Here is a 20,717-nt window from a genome sequence, read left to right as displayed (position 1 = left end):
TTTACAAATATCATGTTGGGTAAACTAGCTATTCTTATTTCACTTTATCTAGTTGAATGAAGCCATGTATTGTGGAATTGCCCATGAAGCACATGTACGCAGATACGAGCTATAAGAATACCGGGACATCACAAATGGGTTTGCTTTGGATTCCGTTGCTGACAAAGAGCAATACTACTTGTCCACTGTGGAAGAGTTGCTAGCTAAATAAGTTAGCTAGCTTCTAGTTCCTGCAATATAGCTAGCAAAAAGCTTCTATAAGGTAAACATAATGATTACAAATTGTCACAGGCCAGAATTCAACAAGAATGTATTGGTCAATTAAATGTTCATAACAACAACTGAATCAAATGTTGTTTTGAATATATTTCTAAGGCAAGATGAGTGGTAATTCTGGTAAAAATCCTGTGCCCGTCGACACCAATGGCATTACTCCATTTCAACAGATGTTGGTTTCCTGCTCAGGGGCTCTCCTGACGTCATTGTTTGGTGAGCATTGGAACCCTCCCCTACACACACATACAGTGATTTACACTACTCAAAAAAATAAAGGGAACACTAAAATAACACATCCTAGATCTTATTAAATACTTTTTTCTTTACATAGTTGAATGTGCTGACAACAAAATCACACAAAAATTATCAATGGAAATCAAATTTATCAACCCATGGAGGTCTGGATTTGGAGTCACACTCAAAATTAAAGTGGAAAACCACACTACAGGCTGATCCAACTTTGATGTAATGTCCTTAAAACAAGTCAAAATGAGGCTCAGTAGTGGCCTCCACGTGCCTGTATGACCTCCCTACAACGCCTGGGCATGCTCCTGATGAGGTGGCGGATGGTCTCCTGAGGGATCTCCTCCCAGACCTGGACTAAAGCATCCGCCAACTCCTGGACAGTCTGTGGTGCAACGTGGCGTTGGTGGATGGAGCGAGACATGATGTCCCAGATGTGCTCAATTGGATTCAGGTCTGGGGAACGGGCGGGCCAGTCCATAGCATCAATGCCTTCCTTTTGCAGGAACTGTTGACACACTCCAGCAACATGAGGTCTAGCATTGTCTTGCATTAGGAGGAACCCAGGGCCAAACGCACCAGCATATGGTCTCACAAGGGGTCTGAGGATCTCATCTCGGTACCTAATGGCAGTCAGGCTACCTCTGGCGAGCACATGGAGGGCTGTGCTGCCCCCCAAAGAAATGCCACCCCACACCATGACTGACCCACCGCCAAACCGGTCATGCTGGAGGATGTTGCAGGCAGCAGAACGTTCTCCACGGCATCTCCAGACTGTCACGTCTGTCACGTGCTCAGTGTGAACCTGCTTTCATCTGTGAAGAGCACAGGGCGCCAGTGGCGAATTGGCCAATCTTGGTGTTCTCTGGCAAATGCCAAACGTCCTGCACGGTGTTGGGCTGTAAGCTCAACCCCCACCTGTGGACGTCGGGCCCTCATACCACCCTCATGGAGTCCGTTTCTGACCGTTTGAGCAGACACGTGCACATTTGTGACCTGCTGGAGGTCATTTTGCAGGGCTCTGGCAGTGCTTCTACTGCTCCTCCTTGCACAAAGGCGGAGGTAGCGGTCCTGCTGCTGGGTTGTTGCCCTCCTATGGCCTCCTCCACGTCTCCTGATGTGCTGGCCTGTCTCCTGGTAGCGCTTCCATGCTCTGGACACTACGCTGACAGACACAGCAAACCTTTTTGTCACAGCTCGCATTGATGTGCCATCCTGGATGAGCTGTACTACCTGAGCCACTTGTGTGGGTTGTAGACTCCGTCTCATGCTACCACTAGAGTGAAAGCACCGCCAGTATTCAAAAGTGACCAAAACATCAGCCAGGAAGCATAGGAACTGAGAAGTTGTTGAAAGAATTTAATTCCTCTGTTTTAATTCCCAATCAAAATTAAACACTGTCAATTCATAAGGATTTGTAAGACCCCTTATTTTATAAGAATGGACAGAGCCCCAGTCTTAAAAGTCAAGTAACAGCCTTTAATTCAAGAGAGTACTGAGTTCATACACATTTTACCACAGGTTATAAACTGAAAATGACATCAGCGTTTTCTAAATGTTCCATCTCTTCTTGACACTGGTAGAAAGGCCCTATAGTTCTCAAGCCTTCCCTCCTCGCCTAGAGCCAAGGTCAGTCAGTGTAGATAAGCATTCCACAGTCTGGAGATAGTTCATTCATTTGTACAAAGGAACAGACCGTCATTGTTACTAAACTCTTGACCACATTCACTTCAGTACTGGGATCAGATAAGAAAATTCATACATATACAGTAACATTTAGTATTCTGATTAGTACATGTATAGTAACATAATAGTATTCGGGTTAGTCAGTCCTGATTGACATGTATACATAATTTGTCATCATTGATAAAAATTCCCTTAACAGAAGTGGTCTGTGGTTATCACCTGCAGAACCACTCCTTTATTGGGGGTGTCTTGTTAATTGCCTATAATTTCCACCTGTTGTCTATTCCATTTGCACAACTGCATGTGAAATGTATTGTCAATCAGTGTTGCTTCCTAAGTGGACAGTTTGATTTCACAGAAGTGTGATTGACTTGGAGTTACATTGTGTTGTTTAAGTGTTCCCTTTATTTTTTTGAGCAGTATATATATATATATATATGTGATTGTAGAACTATTATATTTACACTGGTTGAACAACTGTCTTTTTTTCAGTCACACCTCTGGATGTTGTCAAGATAAGACTCCAGGCTCAGAAAAGTCCCTTTCCCAAAGGTAATAAGACAATAATCAATGTAACCTACCATTCCTCTGTCCTCTCTCTAAACCACAGTGTTCAATCCATTATGTATGTCTTCATTGTTTTCCAGGGAAATGCTTTGTGTACTGCAATGGCCTGATGGACCATACCTGTGTGTGTACGAACGGCAACTCCAAGGCCTGGTACAAGGCCCCCGGCCACTTCAACGGCACTCTGGTAAACATCTCTAACACCTCTACCCAGCTCTCAACCCCCATCTAGATGTGCAAGGATTGGGTTGGTGTGTATCGTGTACAATGTGATGAAAATTCTGTCTAGCCTATCAGAGGGTAACATTGAGATATTGCTCATTCCTTACAGATTTGCACAAGTGGCCAAGGGTCAGAGGCTATGGGCGGGATGGGACTAGGGCTGTTACGGTGACCGTATTACTGCCACACGGGCGGTCATGAGTCATGATGGCAGTCAAATTCCACATGACCATTTAGCCACTGTAGTTAGGCTTCTCCAAGCTCTGATGCTGCTGATGGTCATTAGTAGCCTACCAAACTTGCTAACTGTCTGGTACTCAGTACTCTATTGTCCCTCTAATCACTCTGACATCAATGCAGATGTAAAAGAAGATCTAATCAAACACTTCATGAGAGTCCATGAGCTGATGTTGTGCAACCTTTCTATAGGCTATGCAATCACGTGAGAAAACAGAGTGATGGCCTCTTTTAAAAAGATAAGGATCCCATCAGATTTCTATTGACTAGGCCTACTATATTTATTTCTCAACTTTCCTAATATTAAGCACATTATCTTTACAACAGGAGTACAGCCTACCTGGCTGGCATGATAATGAACCATGGGAAAAGCGTCCTCCATTTGCAATTTAAGTGCATGATGTCTTTTTTCCCCCCTAGTTTCGAAACAGGTGCATGATAATTGTCCATTCTAAATCAAAACAAATTTCACACATATATTATTTCGTTAATGTAAAGACAAGATTAAATCAAGAATAGTCTGATGGGTGACAATATTAGCATATCACTTGTGAAGGATGCCCAGCGTAAGGCAACAAACAGCACATGCCTTTTTTTTGTGACTTTTTCAAATCATAGTCACACACCTCATGTAGCCTAGCCCATAGGCCTATATGTTTTAATAAGGTCAGTATCACACCTCATGTAGCCTAGCCCATAGGCCTATATGTTTTAATAAGGTCAGTATCACACCTCATGTAGCCTAGCCCATAGGCCTATATGTTTTAATAAGGTCAGTATCACACCTCATGTAGCCTAGCCCATAGGCCTATATGTTTTAATAAGGTCAGTATCACACCTCATGTAGCCTAGCCCATAGGCCTATATGTTTTAATAAGGTCAGTATCACACCTCATGTAGCCTAGCCCATAGGCCTATATGTTTTAATAAGGTCAGTATCACACCTCATGTAGCCTAGCCCATAGGCCTATATGTTTTAATAAGGTCAGTATCACACCTCATGTAGCCTAGCCCATAGGCCTATATGTTTTAATAAGGTCAGTATCACACCTCATGTAGCCTAGCCCATAGGCCTATATGTTTTAATAAGGTCAGTATCACACCTCATGTAGCCTAGCCCATAGGCCTATATGTTTTAATAAGGGCAGTATCACACCTCATGTAGCCTAGCCCATAGGCCTATATGTTTTAATAAGGGCAGTATCACACCTCATGTAGCCTAGCCCATAGGCCTATATGTTTTAATAAGGTCAGTATCACACCTCATGTAGCCTAGCCCATAGGCCTATATGTTTTAATAAGGTCAGTATCACACCTCATGTAGCCTAGCCCATAGGCCTATATGTTTTAATAAGGTCAGTATCACACCTCATGTAGCCTAGCCCATAGGCCTATATGTTTTGATAAGGTCAGTATCACACCTCATGTAGCCTAGCCCATAGGCCTATATGTTTTAATAAGGTCAGTATCACACCTCATGTAGCCTAGCCCATAGGCCTATATGTTTTAATAAGGTCAGTATCACACCTCATGTAGCCTAGCCCATAGGCCTATATGTTTTAATAAGGTCAGTATCACACCTCATGTAGCCTAGCCCATAGGCCTATATGTTTTAATAAGGTCAGTATCACACCTCATGTAGCTTAGCCCATAGGCCTATATGTTTTAATAAGGTCAGTATCACACCTCATGTAGCCTAGCCCATAGGCCTATATGTTTTGATAAAGTTTGTATCACAACTAAAGTGGCCAAATAACTTCTTAAAATTAAGCACATTAATCCACGTTACAATGGGTGTAGAGCCTAACTGGCATACACATGCAGTAGTTTCAAGTTTGGGGAAGATAATTTTCACCATAAAAAGGCACCTTTATAATAAAATCATTACATGCATAATTGCATTTGCCCGTCACTTTTGAGAATGGTGTTTTCCCACTAATGGAACAGTTGCGCTTCTAGCCTACTGCCGTGTGCACATTGCTGTGCATATAATGTGAAGAAATAGCCTAATAGTTTATTAAAATGTTAAGCTAAATGTTTTGATCTGTTGCATCAGCCTCATCATTTAAAAACGTGTTTTTGTATGCTAGTGGTTGTGAGTGAGAGGTGCTTCGAAGCACACAGCCAGGAGAAGGGAATTATAATGATTATATTCAGCCCAAGGGCACAACGGCCACTAGCCGCAAAAGGCATGGATTTTTTTTAGGGGGCATTACTGCCACACAAAGGGGATGCATTATCAAGTGCTTGTCGAATTGTGATTGAGAGACTGATTAAGTGTATACCGCCTGCACTGTACACTCTTCAACAAACAAAGCAAAGCTCATGTCTTTCATGCTACTTTTTTCTAATCATCATTAGTTACTTCTTGCAGCCTTAGAATGTATTAAAAAGCAAAACATAGACCACTGCGCCACCCGGGAGACCGATGCAGTGCTAGCTGTGCCACCAGAGACTCTGGGTTCGAGCCCAGGCTCTGTCGCAGCCGGACGCGACCGGGAGGTCTATGGGGCAACGCACAATTGGCCTAGCGTCGTCCGGGTTAGGGAGGTTTTGGCCAGTAGGGATATCCTTGTCTCATCGTGCACAGTGTTTCCTCCGACACATTGGTGCGGCTGCCTTCCGGGTTGGATGCACGCTGTGTTAAGAAGCAGTGCAGCTTGGTTGGGTTGTGTTTCGGAGGACGCAAGACTCTCGACCTTCGTCTCTCCCGAGCCCGTATGGGAATTGTAGCGATGAGACAAGACGGTAACTACTAACAATTGGATACCACGAAAAAGGGGGTAAAAAATAAAAATACAATTTTAAAATTTAAAAAAGCAATGTTTGAATCACAACTAAAGTTACATAAATAACTCTAAATTAAGCAAATTGGATTACCTGTTTCTTTGTTAACCGCTTAACACAGAATAGCAGCATGTGTTCACTCCCTCAAATCATGTGGAGAAAATATCCTTTCTATTTTATTAAGCTATGTTCAATGGTAATATAAAGTAATGCCACGGAATTCTAAGCAAATCTTGTCTGCTAAATGAACTAGTGTATCCCACAGCCATATGGCATAGCCAGATCAGGACCTAACATAAGGACAACTCAGAGTAATCTGTTCTTCTGAAATAGACTACATTTTCTTCATATCATATTTCTTTAGACCCTTCTAAAATAAATCATGGATTTATTTTGATGGTGTAGGTTATATTACATGGATGTATTAGACTTTTTAAAATGTCGATGTTCCAAAGGTCTGCATCAGTAGCTTGTAGGCTGTATGGAAGCCAGGAGATGTGTTTATGTTAATTAACTGTCAGTTACCGTTAGACCGGCTGTTATTTGCTTGACAATCACCGGCTGACAAAATTTCATGACCGCCACAACCCGTGGGACTTGGAACCAGCCTCAAGTGATGGACCCATTGAATGCTAACCACAAGCATTATAAAGATGTACAGTGGCAAGAAAAAGTATGTGAACCCTTAAGAATGATCATAACAACAGACAAACAACAGACAAACACACTCTTCTTAAACTAATAACACACAAATGATTGTATGTTTCTTGTCTATATTAAATACATAATTTAAACATTCACAGTGTAGGTTGGAAAAAGTATGTGAACCCCTAGGCTAATGACTTCTCCAAAAGCTAATTGGAGTCAGGAGTCAGCTAACCAGGAGTACAATCATTGAGACAAGTTTGGAAATGTTGGTTAGAGCTGCCTTGCCCAATAAAAAACACTCCAAAAATTTGAGTTTGCTATTCACAAGAAGCATTGCCTGATGTGAAACATGCCTCGAACAAAAGAGATCTCAGAAGACCCAAGAATAAGAGTTGTTGACTTGCTGGAAAGGGCTACAAAAGTATCTCTAAAAGCCTTGATGTTCATCAGTCCACGGTAAGACAAATCGTCTATAAATGTAGAAAGTTCAGCACTGTTGCTACTCTCTCTAGGAGTGGCCGTCATGCAAAGATGACTGCAAGAGCACAACGCAGAATTCTCAATGAGGTTAAGAAGAATCCTAGAGTGTCAGCTAAAGACTTACAGAAATGTCTGGAACATGCTAACATCTCTGTTGACGAGTCTACGATACGTAAAACACTAAACAATAATGGTGTTCATGGGAGGACACCGCGGAAGAAGCCACTGCTGTCCAAAAAACCCATTGCTCCACATCTGAAGTTTGCAAAAGAGCATCTAGATGTTCCACAGAGCTCCTGGCATAATATTCTGTGGACAGATGAAACTAAAGTTGAGTTGTTTGGAAGGAACACACAACACTGTGTGGAGAAAAAAAGGCACAGCACGCCAACATCAAAACCTCATCTGTTAAGTATGGTGGAGGGAGCATCATGGTTTGGAGCTGCCTCAGGGCCTGGACAGCTTGCTATCGTCGAGGGAAAAATGAATTCCCAAGTTTATCATGACTTTTTGCTGAAGAATGTAAGGCTATCTGTCTGCCAATTGAAGCTCAACAGAAGTTGGGTGATGCAACAGGACAATGACCCAAAAGACAGAAGTAAATCAACAACAGAATGGCTTCAACAGAAGAAAATACACCTTCTGAAGTGGCCCAGTCAGAGTCCTGACCTCAACCCAATTTAGATGCTGTGGCATGACCTCAAGAGAGCGGTTCAGACCAGACATCCAAAAATATTGCTGAACTGAAACAGTTTTGTGAAGAGGAATGGTCCAAAATTTCTCCTGACCAGTTCAGGAGTGTGAACACTCGGTTTGCGAACCGAGTGTGAACCGATTTTACATGTAGAATTGCACAAAAGTGTCGGCAGTCAGACATCAACAGTGTGCTGAATGAACGGTAGACGAACGGGAGATCCACATTCGGTACAACCCTTAAGCATTTATAATGTACATGTACATCAGTATCATGCATTAGTTATTTCTCTGGTTCTTTGACCCTCTCTCTGCAGGATGCCTTTATTAAGATAGGCCGCAGGGAAGGTATCAAGTCGTTATGGAGCGGCCTCCCTCCAACCCTGTGAGTCTGAAGTCTGCCGTTACTCTGCCTCATTACTAATTCACACTGCTTACTTGCCTTCAGCACTGATTTATGGTCAGCTGTGTCTTGAGTGGCTGGCCCGCTGTGATTCAGCAAACTCATAGTCTATTGATAATTCGGTTGTTTACGATTGTTTCCCATTGTTCTGCTCATTTGTATCGAGCAGTACGGATGGACACTGATTTTGTAGACTCAGAGTTTATCGATATTTGATTTGTTAATGTTTTATTTTAAATCTCTCAGTCATGGATTTGTGTCTGAGCGGTGTGGTAACGGCTGAGTCATGGGCTGTTGATTAATTTGGGAACATTTTATTTGTACCTCTTGCTTGTACCCATCTGATTTGTGTCTGATATGGTAAAAGCTGATTCATTTTATTCGTTGTTTATGGATATTTCATCTGTTGATGTTGGTTTCTTGTTTGTAATGCCTGATTTGAATGAGTCAGGGTTCTTGAGGAAACATTAGATTTGCATCTCTGTTAATGCTTCTTGCAGTATCATGGCGGTCCCGGCGACAGTGATCTACTTCACGTGTTACGACCAACTGCGTGCTGCCCTGAGGGTCAGGATGGGGTCACACGCTGAGGAGGCGCCTTTACTAGCAGGCGCCCTCGCCAGAGGTGAGCTGACCTCTGACCTTACAGGTCACTGTGGTGATGTATACTGGAGAGCGATAAACAGTGATAGAGTGATTTAACATGGTTTTGTCTATCCACTAGAAAGACCTTAGTAACCCAACTGCTGCTTCCTATCCTAGACTATGGTGATGTCATCTATCAAAACACAACCAAGACCTTACTTAGCGAATTAGATGTATACTCTATATTAGAGGTACTTAGTTGTAGTTGTAGCAGTAGTTTTTATCAGTTATAAGCCTATTAGGAGTTGTGCAACAACTTTTTATGCTGTTAATGTAATTAAATTTCATTATCATTATAATTATTTAAATGTTGTTATTATTAGACAGTAGTTGCCATATTCTTCTTCTTACTAAGTACTTTAATAAAATAAAAAATGATATATATAAGTATTCGGCCCCCTTGAACTTTGCGACCTTTTGCCACATTTCAGGCTTCAAACATAAAGATATAAAACTGTATTTTTTTGTGAAGAATCAACAACAAGTGGGACACAATCATGAAGTGGAACGACATTTATTGGATATTTCAAACTCTTTTAACAAATCAAAAACTGAAAAATTGGGCATGCAAAATTATTCAGCCCCTTTACTTTCAGTGCAGCAAACTCTCTCCAGAAGTTCAGTGAGGATCTATGAATGATCCAATGTTGACCTAAATGACTAATGATGATAAATACAATCCACCTGTGTGTAATCAAGTCTCCGTATAAATGCACCTGCACTGTGATAGTCTCAGAGGTCCGTTAAAAGCGCAGAGAGCATCATGAAGAACAAGGAACACACCAGGCAGGTCCGAGATACTGTTGTGAAGAAGTTTAAAGCCGGATTTGGATACAAAAAGATTTCCCAAGCTTTAAACATCCCAAGGAGCACTGTGCAAGCGATAATATTGAAATGGAAGGAGTATCAGACCACTGCAAATCTACCAAGACCTGGCCGTCCCTCTAAACTTTCAGCTCATACAAGGAGAAGACTGATCAGAGATGCAGCCAAGAGGCCCATGATCACTCTGGATGAACTGCAGAGATCTACAGCTGAGGTGGGAGACTCTGTCCATAGGACAACAATCAGTCGTATATTGCACAAATCTGGCCTTTATGGAAGAGTGGCAAGAAGAAAGCCATTTCTTAAAGATATCCATAAAAAGTGTCGTTTAAAGTTTGCCACAAGCCACCTGGGAGACACACCAAACATGTGGAAGAAGGTGCTCTGGTCAGATGAAACCAAAATTGAACTTTTTGGCAACAATGCAAAACGTTATGTTTGGCGTAAAAGCAACACAGCTGAACACACCATCCCCACTGTCAAACATGGTGGTGGCAGCATCATGGTTTGGGCCTGCTTTTCTTCAGCAGGGACAGGGAAGATGGTTAAAATTGATGGGAAGATGGATGGAGCCAAATACAGGACCATTCTGGAAGAAAACCTGATGGAGTCTGCAAAAGACCTGAGACTGGGACGGAGATTTGTCTTCCAACAAGACAATGATCCAAAACATAAAGCAAAATCTACAATGGAATGGTTCAAAAATAAACATATCCAGGTGTTAGAATGGCCAAGTCAAAGTCCAGACCTGAATCCAATCGAGAATCTGTGGAAAGAACTGAAAACTGCTGTTCACAAATGCTCTCCATCCAACCTACCTGAGCTCGAGCTGTTTTGCAAGGAGGAATGGGAAAAAATGTCAGTCTCTCGATGTGCAAAACTGATAGAGACATACCCCAAGCGACTTACAGCTGTAATCGCAGCAAAAGGTGGCGCTACAAAGTATTAACTTAAGGGGGCTGAATAATTTTGCACTCCCATTTTTTCAGTTTTTGATTTGTTAAAAAAGTTTGAAATATCCAATAAATGTCGTTCCACTTCATGATTGTGTCCCACTTGTTGTTGATTCTTCACAAAAAAATACAGTTTTATATCTTTATGTTTGAAGCCTGAAATGTGGCAAAAGGTCGCAAAGTTCAAGGGGGCCGAATACTTTCGCAAGGCACTGTGTATATATATATACAGTGGGGCAAAAAAGTATTTAGTCAGCCAGGAAAAAATCCAGGAAATCACATTGTAGGATTTTTAATGAATTTATTTGCAAATTATGGTGGAAAATAAGTATTCGGTCAATAACAAAAGTTTATCTCAATACTTTGTTATATACTCTTTGTTGGCAATGACAGAGGTCAAACGTTTTCTGTAAGTCTTCACCAGGTTTTCACACACTGTTGCTGGTATTTTGGCCCATTCCTCCATGCAGATGTCCTCTAGAGCAGTGATGTTTTGGGGCTGTTGCTGGGCAACACGGACTTTCAACTCCCTCCAAAGATTTTCTATGGGGTTGAGATCTGGAGACTGGCTAGGCCACTCAGGACCTTGAAATGCTTCTTACGAAGCCACTCCTTCGTTGCCCGGGCGGTGTGTTTGGGATCATTGTCATGCTGAAAGACCCAGCCACGTTTCATCTTCAATGCCCTTGCTGATGGAAGGAGGTTTTCACTCAAAATCTCACGATACATGGCCCCATTCATTCTTTCCTTTACACAGATCAGTCGTCCTGGTCCCTTTGCAGAAAAACAGCCCCAAAGCATGATGTTTCCACCCCCATGCTTCACAGTAGGTATGGTGTTCTTTGGGTGCAACTCAGCATTCTTTGTCCTCCAAACACCACGAGTTGAGTTTTTACCAAAAAGTTATATTTTGGTTTCATATGACATTCTCCCAATCTTCTTCTGGATCATCCAAATGCTCTCTAGCAAACTTCAGACGGGCCTGGACATGTACTGGCTTAAGCAGAGGGACACGTCTGGCACTGCAGGATTTGAGTCCCTGGCGGCGTAGTGTGTTACTGATGGTAGGCTTTGTTACTTTGGTCCTAGCTCTCTGCAGGTCATTCACTAGGTCCCCCCGTGTGGTTCTGGGATTTTTGCTCACCGTTCTTGTGATAATTTTGACCCCACGGGGTGAGATCTTGCGTGGAGCCCCAGATCGAGGGAGATTATCAGTGGTCTTGTATGTCTTCCATTTCCTAATAATTGCTCCCACAGTTGATTTCTTCAAACCAAGCTGCTTACCTATTTCACATTCAGTCTTCCCAGCCTGGTGCAGGTCTACAATTTTGTTTCTGGTGTCCTTTGATAGCTCTTTGGTCTTGGCCATAGTGGAGTTTGGAGTGTGACTGTTTGAGGTTGTGGACAGGTGTCTTTTATACTGATAACAAGTTCAAACAGGTGCCATTAATACAGGTAACGAGTGGAGGATAGAGGAGCCTCTTAAAGAAGAAGTTACAGGTCCGTGAGAGCCAGAAATCTTGCTTGTTTGTAGGTGACCAAATACTTATTTTCCACCATAATTTACAAATAAATTCATTAAAATGGGTAGCCATTTGAGTAGAGTCTTATGGCTTGGGGATAGAAGCTGTTTAGAAGCCTCTTGGACCTAGACTTGGCGCTCTGGTACAGCTTGCCGTGCAGTAGCCGTGAGAAGAGTCTGTGACTAGGGTGGCTGGAGTCTTTGACAATTTTTAGGGCCTTCCTCTGACACCGCCTGGTATAGAGGTCCTGGATGGCAGGAAGCTTGGCCCTAGTGATGTACTGGGCCGTACACACTACCCTCTGTAGTGCCTTGCGGTCGGAGGCCGAACAGTTGCCATACAAGGCAGTGATGCAACCAGTCGATGGTGCAGCTGTTAAACCTTTTGAGGATCTGAGGACCCATGCCAAGTCTCCTGAGGGGAAATAGGTTTTGTCGTGCCCTTTTCACAACTGTCTTGGTGTGCTTGGACCATGTTAATTTGTTGGTGATGTGGACACCAAGGAGCTTGAAGCTCTCAACCTGCTCCACTACAGCCCCGTTGATGAGAATGGGGTGTGCTCGGTCCTCCTTTTCCTGAAGTCCACAATCATCTCCTTAGAGAGATGTTGAGGGAGAGGTTGTTGTCCTGGCACCACACGGCCAGGTCTCTGACCTCCTCCCTATAGGCTGTCTCGTCGATGTCGGTGATCAGGCCTACCACTGTTGTGTCATCGGTAAACGTAATGATGGTGTTGGAATCGTGCCTGGCCGTGCAGTCATGAGTGAACAGGGAGTACAGGAGGGGACTGAGCACGCACCCCTGAGTGCTGAAGATCAACGTATCGGATGTGTTGTTACCTACCTTTACCACCTGGGGGCGGCCCGTCAGGAAGTCCAGGATCCAGTTGCAGAGGGAGGTGTTTAGTCCCAGGGTCCTTAGCTTATTGATGAGCTTTGAGGGCACTATGGTGTTGAACGCTGAGCTGTAGTACATGAATAGCATTCTCGCAAAGGTGTTCCTTTTGTCCAGGTGGGAAAGGGCAGTGTGGAGTGCAATAGAGATTGCATCATCTGTGGATCTGTAAGGCTGGTATGCAAATTGGAATGGGTTTCCGGCATGATGGTGTTGATGTGAGCCATGACCAGCCTTTCAAAGCACTTCATGGCTACAGATGTGAGTGCTCGGTAGTCGGTAGTCATTTAGGCAGGTTACCTTACTGTCCTTGGGCACAGGGACTATGCTGGTCTGCTTAAAGCATGTTGGTATTACAGACTCGGACAGGGAGAGGTTGAAAATGTCAGTGAAGACACTTGCCAGTTGGTCAGCGCATGCTCACAGTACATGTTCTGGTAATCCGTCTGGCCTTGTGAATGTTGACCTGTTTAAAAGGTCTTGCTCACATTGGCTGCGGAGTCGCCCGGAACAGCTGGTGCTCTTATGCATGTTTCAGTGTTTGCCTCGAAGCGAGCATGGAAGTAGTTTAGCTCGTCTGGTAGATTAGGTCAAACGGATTTAAAGTCCCCGGCCACTAGGAGCACCGCCTCTGGATGAACGTTTTCCTGTTTGCTTATGGCGGAATACAGCTCATTGAGTGCGGTCTTAGTGCCAACATTGGTCTGTGGTGGTATGTCGACGGCTATGAAAAATACAGATAAACTCTCTAGGTAGATAGTGTGGTCGACAGCTTATCATGAGATACTCTACCTCAGGCGAGCAAAACCTCGAGACTTCCTTAGATATTCTGCGCCAGCTGTTGTTTACAAATATGCATAGTCCGTCACCCCTTGTCTTACCAGACACCGCTGTTCTATCCTGCCGATACAGCATATAACCAGCCAGCTGAATGTTGATAATGTCGTTATTCAGCCACGACTCTGTGAAGCATAAGATATTACCGTTGTTAATGTCCCGTTGGTAGTTTAATCTTCCTCGTAGGTCGTCGATTTTATTTTCCAATGATTGCACGTTAGCTAGTAGAAAGGAAGGCCTACAAATTCTCAGAAAGCAGCCCGACCTTCGCCCTCTTTTTCTCCGTCTTCTCTTCACGCAAATGACGGGGATTTGGGCCTGTTCCCGGGAAAGCAGTATGTCCTTCACGTCATGCTTGTCGGGCTCGTTAAAGGAAAAAAAGTCCCTGCCAGTTGGTGGTGAGTAATCGCTCTTCTGATGTTCAGAAGCTATTTTCGGTCTTAAGAGACAGTAGCAGGAACATTATATACAAAATAATTTGAAAAATATGTTACAAAAAATGAACAAAAAAACAGTTGGTTAGGAGCACGTAAAACATCAGCCATCTTCTCCAGCGCCATGATATAATTATGGCCTCCTTTTCATGTGAGAAAGAAATGTATGTGTTTAACTGCTCTTTCTGTGTGTAGTGCTTATAAGTGTTTTATCGCTCTCTCTCTCTCTTTCTCTGTCTCTCTGTGAGTCAGTGGGCTCTGTGACAGTGATCAGTCCGTTGGAGCTGATCCGTACTAAGATGCAGTCCCAGAGAAGTTTGTACAGGGAGCTGAGTGAGGTTATCCACTCTGCAGTACGCAACGAGGGCTGGCGGTCTCTCTGGAGGGGCTGGGGACCCACACTGCTTAGAGACGTGCCCTTCTCAGGTAGAAACAACACAATGTCTATCACTATATCTCTCTCAGGTAGAAACAACACAATGTCTATCACTATATCTCTCTAAGGTAGAAACAACACAATGTCTATCACTATATCTCTCTCAGGTAGAAATAACACAATGTCTATTACTATATCTCTCTCAGGTAGACACAACACAATGTCTATCACTATATCTCTCTCAGGTAGACACAACACAATGTCTATTACTATATCTCTCTCAGGTAGACACAACACCATGTCTATTACTATATCTCTCTCAGGTAGACACAACACCATGTCTATTACTATATCTTCCTCAGGTAGACACAACACCATGTCTATTACTATATCTTCCTCAGGTAGACACAACACCATGTCTATCACTATATCTCTATCTCTCTCAGGTAGAAACAACACAATGTCTTTCACTATATAACTATCTCAGGTATACAACACTCTCTATTTCTCCCTCTCGCTCTCTCTTCTCTCTAGCCCACTGTTCTCTCTCCCTCTCCTTCTCTCTGTCTCTTAGTGTTTGATAACAGGAGTTCCATGTTGTGTCTGTTTCCTCCTCAGCCATGTACTGGTATAACTATGAGAAGGGGAAGGCGTGGCTGTGTAAGCACAACAATATCAGAGAGCCAACGTTTGCCATCACCTTCATATCCGGAGCGGTGTCTGGATCAGTGAGTATTCTAGCTGTCCTCTCAGCTCAACTCAAACTGTTCTGTCTAGTAGAGCACCTAGATATATTGAACATTGAATAGCTGATATAGTTTGTTGTACCTTTCTAATGTTATTCTAGCTCTGTAACTCTTCTTCTGTGCTGACATGGTGTTATTCCATCTAATACTGCTAGAGGGCAGCATTGTCAAATATAAGTGTAATTTCTAACCCTTGTTTATGTCTTCCTCCAGATCGCTTCCATAGTAACTCTTCCCTTCGACGTTGTGAAGACCAGGAGGCAGGTGGAGATAGGGGAACTCCAGGCTATGAATTGTGGGTATAGAACTCCAGGCTGATCACCTGATTCATGGAATCATCCTTATGATCTTTAGTGATGTGTTGATGTGTAGTGATCCTGTACTACTAACCCAGCTATGTTGTCATGTCTCTGCAGTGTCGTCCAAGGCCTCCTCCTCCACTCTCAGTGTGATGACCAAGATTGTGGCTGAGAACGGAGTGGGTGGACTGTTTGTAGGTAGGTCAGGCTACAGGGATAGTTCACCCAAAACACACAGTTACCTCAGGTTAGTCTCCTAACTGGTGACCTACTTTCTCTCCTTATCCCTCTCCTCCACCCCTCTCTCTCCCCGTTACTCCCTCTCCTCCACCCCTCTCTCTCGCTCCGTCACTCCCTCTCCTCCACCCCTCTCTCTACCCCTTTCACTCCCTCTCCTCCACCCCTCTCTCTACCCCTTTCACTCCCTCTCCTCCACCCCTTTCACTCCCTCTCCTCCACCCCTCTTTCTACCCCTTTCACTCTCTCTCCTCCACCCCTCTCTACCCCTTTCACTCCCTCTCCTCCACCCCTTTCACTCCCTCTCCTCCACCCCCCTCTCTACCCCTTTCACTCCCTCTCCTCCACCCCCCTCTCTACCCCTTTCACTCTCTCTCCTCCACCCCTCTCTCTACCCCTTTCACTCCCTCTCCTCCACCCCTTTCACTCTCTCACCTCCACCCTTTCACTCCATCTCCTACTTTTCTCTTCTAGGTTTCCTTCCCAGGGTGATCAAGGTGGCCCCAGCCTGTGCCATTATGATCAGCTGTTATGAGTTTGGGAAAGCCTTCTTCCGCAAGCACAACCAGGAGAGGCTGCTGACCAGCACCACCTGACCTGACTAGGGCCTCTCACACACACACAAACCACCACCATAGACAATACCAAGAACACAATCCGCCATCGCCAACAGTAGGTATTGGCTACTTCTACCTTTCCCAGGGTCCTTAGAGATTTTCAGATGTAACTTTGCATGCCTGTGTCCTCCCAGCTGCTTAGACACTCCAACACCCCTCACTGTAAAGTGTGATCTGTCATGTGACTAGCTGGAAGTAGCCAATGTTGGCGTTTAGGACCCAAGAACGCCAGGACTTGATTCTGTTCCAAAGCAGGTAATACTGGCAGACATGAAAACAATATTGAAGACAAATATTTGTAGGTAATCAATATTATTCATATTTTCTTATTTCTCAATCAAGGTATACTGCTCTTAATCACCATACTAATTGTGACAAGAGAAAATAGTAAAAGTGCACAGATTGTATTTGAAATATCATTTTCACAACTACTTAAAAATTATTTGCATAATCTTTTTCCTGTGCACCCATGGTGAAATATCATGTTATGAAGTGCATTTAATTACACTGGCCTGTAGGTGTTAGAGACTTATCTGTAACCAGAAACTGGGGGGGTCATATTGGACAAGTGTTTTATCCCATTATGTTAGTTATTGAGGTATGGGGGTTGTGTGTACTGTGCCATCCGGGGTCTGACAGTAATAATAATCATTTGATGGATGCTTATATTTGTCCTGTTTCACACATGTACACGTGTGTATCATACCCATGTCTGAAATGTGTTTTTTGCATATCCCGACACCCTCAGAGTGGAGTCGGGGACAGTAGAGATGAGGGTCAAAGCTGTGGATGAGGCGGGATAACTTCTGGTTAGTAGTTTCTGTCCCGCAGAACCCTCTCATTCCCTGCCGCTTTCTCGATCTCAATTCATGACCCTATCACCTCATTCTCAACCCTATTGGAAGAGAAGGCCCAAGGTCCTTCAGGATACATGTTCTGTTCAGTGCCAGACTGCCAGTTTAAACCTGAAACTCTTAACTTGCACCTGTTCCAGAATCCCATATTCAATCCCCAGTCAGCCAGACATGGACTGTGAACTGTGACAACCTGTGCATGTTCTCAAAACATGTAGCAATGATATATATTTCTATTGTTTAATATATTCTACAATGATCACCTGTAGTGACACATTTCCCAACTTTGTACAGAAATACATAGAGAATAAAAGTCACATTTTGACATTTGAATTGTTGAATCAATTGTTTTTATTAGATCAGCAAAGATTTGTGATTTGGTTCAATCCAGTAGTTTGTTAACATAATAATTCATATGATAATACAATTCATAATTGAATCCTGTTGAACAAATCTAAATCACGGAGGTCGTGGTGCCTTCCGTTGCGTCAGCGTACCACAACAACTGATCAAGTTAAAAGGAAGAAGGGCTAGCATGGGGAGGTATAATGTGCTGTTCCACTGTTACAGAGGCTTTCCCTGGTAAGATCCTAGCAGCGTAGAGATTACTGCCAATGTTGATGTATGGAAACAATCTCTCTGTAAAAGTGTGTGAACGTGTGTATGTGTGTGTTATTATCAAGGTCGTAAAAGGACAGTGTATCTCTGTTCCAGTCCAGCTGCACTCTGATCCGATGGGGTTTATTTTCCAGTGTCAGGACAGTCTGTGGCCCTTTTGGACAACGTGCCCAGTATTTATCATTATAATAGCCTACACGCCAGAGTCCAGTCTGTACCACTCCCTTCCTCTGGACAGACTTATAGACTACACCTACAAACCATACTGTATTGTCCCCGACGTCTGTATCCCAACTGTGTGTCCCAGAGTCAAAGCCCTCAGAGCCCAGGACCATTCAATAGTTATCAAACCTCTCTGGTTGTCAGGAAGCAGCCGTATCCCATCACTGAATCTCATACTGGTCAGATCATCAGACAGGGTGAGACATGGATGGGCAGTGTTGGGGTCCAGAATCACAGGCGCTGAACAGAGAAAAACAGACATGCTCAAAACCAGAGATCCACTGTTTGTTTTAATTTACTGGGACATTATTGCCAGATCATCAGTGATATTTTTTTTATCTGAAATTGTCTGAATGCAATTTAAAAATGTTTGAAGATATGAACATTGGTAAGAATAAAATCAGACTCACTGTATTGAACAGACTTCAGCATCTTCTCCAAAACTCTGACCTGCAGGTTGCCCAGGTGTTTTGCCATATTGATCAGCGCTCCAGAAACAAGCTCTGGATCTGGGCTTGTGCACTGGGCTCTAGAAGAATATCCCAGAGTTAGTGATACGGTGGGGTTGGGTTCAGAACCACAGGGAAGAGAGAGAAGAGGCCGATCACTTAGGGTCCAGATTCTTCACCCTTCACCTGAAGTGTTGCAGACAAACAGGCCTTACCTTTTTAACATGTCCTTGTAGTTCTGCAGGTCAACAAAAGAGCAAATCAATCACACATGTAATCACTGAAATCAATCATCAGTTAATCAATAAATCTATCCCAAATAACCTCTAGACAGCACAGAAATATTGGCCGTTACCTGCAGGAATGAGATGTCATCAGATACCAGGTCCTTCTTTATGGCTCTCGTTGTGTCTAAAATGGCTGCTATCGCTCTGTTCATCGTCAATCATCTTCATCCTCCTCTTCCTCCCTCAGGACAGCCATCCTGGCTGCCTCTTCATATCGTAGAAACTGGTGAAGTTTCTCGAAGTCCTCCTGAATCTGATTTTCTGTCTTCTGGGCCTGGCTCTGGAGACAGTGTGTCATCAGGCATTACACTATATTTCATATCAATCTGAAAGGTTTTTCAAAACATTATACTGTTTAAGAGGCTGTATGGAACGTTCGTTGCTTATGGTTTACTTAAAATGTTGGCTTGGGTGGCTAGTGGTGCAGTGGCTAGTGGCGCAGTGGCTAGTGGCGCAGTGGCTAGTGGCGCAGTGGCTAGTGGTGCAGTGGCGCAGTGGCTAGCCACTGGTGCCACCAGAGACTCTGGGTTCGCGCCCTCATCGCGCACCAGCGACTCCTGTGGCGGGCCGAGCGCGGCGCGCGCTAACCAAGGTTGCCAGGTGCACGGTGTTTCCTCCAACACATTGGATGCGCACTGTGTTAAGAAGCAGTGCGGTTTGCTACTAAACAATTGGATACCACGAAATTGGGGAGAAAAAGGGGTAAAATTAAAAAATGTTGGCTTGAGTTCATATACACATGATATAACAATCAACTTCTAGACTCATGAAACCACACAATCCTTATTTTAAGGCTTTCGCTCATAGTTGTGGGAAGGTGTTTGTCCAATTATGTAATTTCTGGGTAATATTTATGTCCATTTAGGGGGAAAAAAAAAATATCATTCTGATACACTTTCATATGCATATTGCATTGTAACATTACTTAAACAAAGCTTTGAAGAAACAGCAGAGCTTAACTTCTTTAAATCCCTCCAGCTGCTGTGCATTTACGTGTGATTTTAATGATTGCACACAAAATTGGATGGATTTATGAGATCACATTCTGATCAATCTAAACAAAACAAGGCCTTAGAAAAATGTTGCTTTTCAAAAGAGAACATCAAGGCTGTACAAGTACGACAGGGTAGCTGAATATGATAAGGACCTCTTCTACACTAGACATTTGCTAGGAGAGAATGATCCTGTTATAGTGAATGTACTGTGTATGTTAGTTGATATTTTGTATCGTACCTTGCGATCCAGAGCTGCCTCATCTACTGGGATACAGTCATGTGTTTGTTTACTTGAACCCTCACACACCGAACAGATCGGCTCTTCATGCTCCAGACAGAACAGTGTGAGTAGCTTGCTGTGTAGACTGCAGACATGTTTTTTAACTGAAACTCTCACCCGGCATACACAGGTTCTTCAGAGCAAGATCCATCGAATCCTTATAGCATTTTATGCTGCACACTGGACATTCCCATGATTCCATCTGTTTCCAGTATGACTCCAGACAGGCTATACAGCAGCTATGGCCACAGGACAGGAGAACAGGTTCCGTGAGGGTTTCAGAGCGCACAGGACAACAGGTTCCTTGAGGGTTTCAGAGCGCACAGGACAACAGGTTCCTTGAGGGTTTCAGAGCGCACAGGACAACAGGTTCCTTGAGGGTTT

The 20,717-nt window shown here is 43.5% G+C and overlaps 2 protein-coding genes across 3 annotated transcripts; one reads left to right on the top strand and one right to left on the bottom strand.

Moving 5' to 3' along the window:
- Positions 1-17: 17 nt before the first annotated feature.
- On the top strand, positions 18-17,815 carry LOC110507764 (solute carrier family 25 member 40). 2 transcript variants are annotated; one of them, XM_036967177.1, is made up of 11 exons: positions 18-262; positions 376-489; positions 2,698-2,757; positions 2,853-2,959; positions 8,157-8,224; positions 8,743-8,867; positions 14,606-14,779; positions 15,348-15,457; positions 15,689-15,770; positions 15,892-15,972; positions 16,486-17,815. In XM_036967177.1, the coding sequence occupies exons 2-11, from the start codon at positions 381-383 to the stop codon at positions 16,605-16,607; spliced, it is 1,038 nt and encodes a 345-aa protein (XP_036823072.1). In that variant the 5' UTR covers positions 18-262; positions 376-380; the 3' UTR covers positions 16,608-17,815. The 2 variants fall into 2 exon arrangements, with proteins under 2 accessions (XP_036823072.1, XP_036823074.1); XM_036967179.1 differs by having other exon boundaries at positions 20-262; positions 447-489.
- LOC110507774 (tripartite motif-containing protein 35) lies at positions 17,816-19,319 on the bottom strand. The gene is made up of 4 exons (XM_021588006.2): positions 19,127-19,319; positions 18,987-19,009; positions 18,733-18,851; positions 17,816-18,562 (listed from the first exon to the last, which is right to left on the bottom strand). Exons 1-4 carry the CDS (start codon positions 19,208-19,210, stop codon positions 18,354-18,356), a joined length of 435 nt encoding a protein of 144 aa, XP_021443681.1. The 5' UTR covers positions 19,211-19,319; the 3' UTR covers positions 17,816-18,353.
- Positions 19,320-20,717: the final 1,398 nt, after the last annotated feature.

This window comes from Oncorhynchus mykiss, chromosome 3 (genome assembly GCF_013265735.2).
Source record: "Oncorhynchus mykiss isolate Arlee chromosome 3, USDA_OmykA_1.1, whole genome shotgun sequence".
In the NCBI taxonomy this organism is placed as follows: domain Eukaryota; kingdom Metazoa; phylum Chordata; class Actinopteri; order Salmoniformes; family Salmonidae; genus Oncorhynchus; species Oncorhynchus mykiss.
The sequence above is the reverse complement of the archived record's forward strand: the minus strand, read 5'-3'. Positions and strand labels throughout refer to the sequence as shown.

Bases quoted from the DNA above. Each gene is read 5' to 3' on its own strand.
- LOC110507774 (XM_021588006.2), bottom strand. From the start codon at position 19,210: ATGAACAGAGCGATAGCAGCCATTTTAGACACAACGAGAGCCATAAAG. The intron at 19,010-19,126 runs GTAACGGCCAAT...GTTGACCTGCAG, and splicing joins ATGACATCTCATTCCTGCAG to AACTACAAGGACATGTTAAA. The intron at 18,563-18,732 runs GTGAGTCTGATT...TTCTCTGTTCAG, and splicing joins GCTGAAGTCTGTTCAATACA to CGCCTGTGATTCTGGACCCC.
- LOC110507764 (XM_036967177.1), top strand. From the start codon at position 381: ATGAGTGGTAATTCTGGTAAAAATCCTGTGCCCGTCGACACCAATGGC. The intron at 2,758-2,852 runs GTAATAAGACAA...ATTGTTTTCCAG, and splicing joins GAAAAGTCCCTTTCCCAAAG to GGAAATGCTTTGTGTACTGC. The intron at 2,960-8,156 runs GTAAACATCTCT...CTCTCTCTGCAG, and splicing joins GCCACTTCAACGGCACTCTG to GATGCCTTTATTAAGATAGG.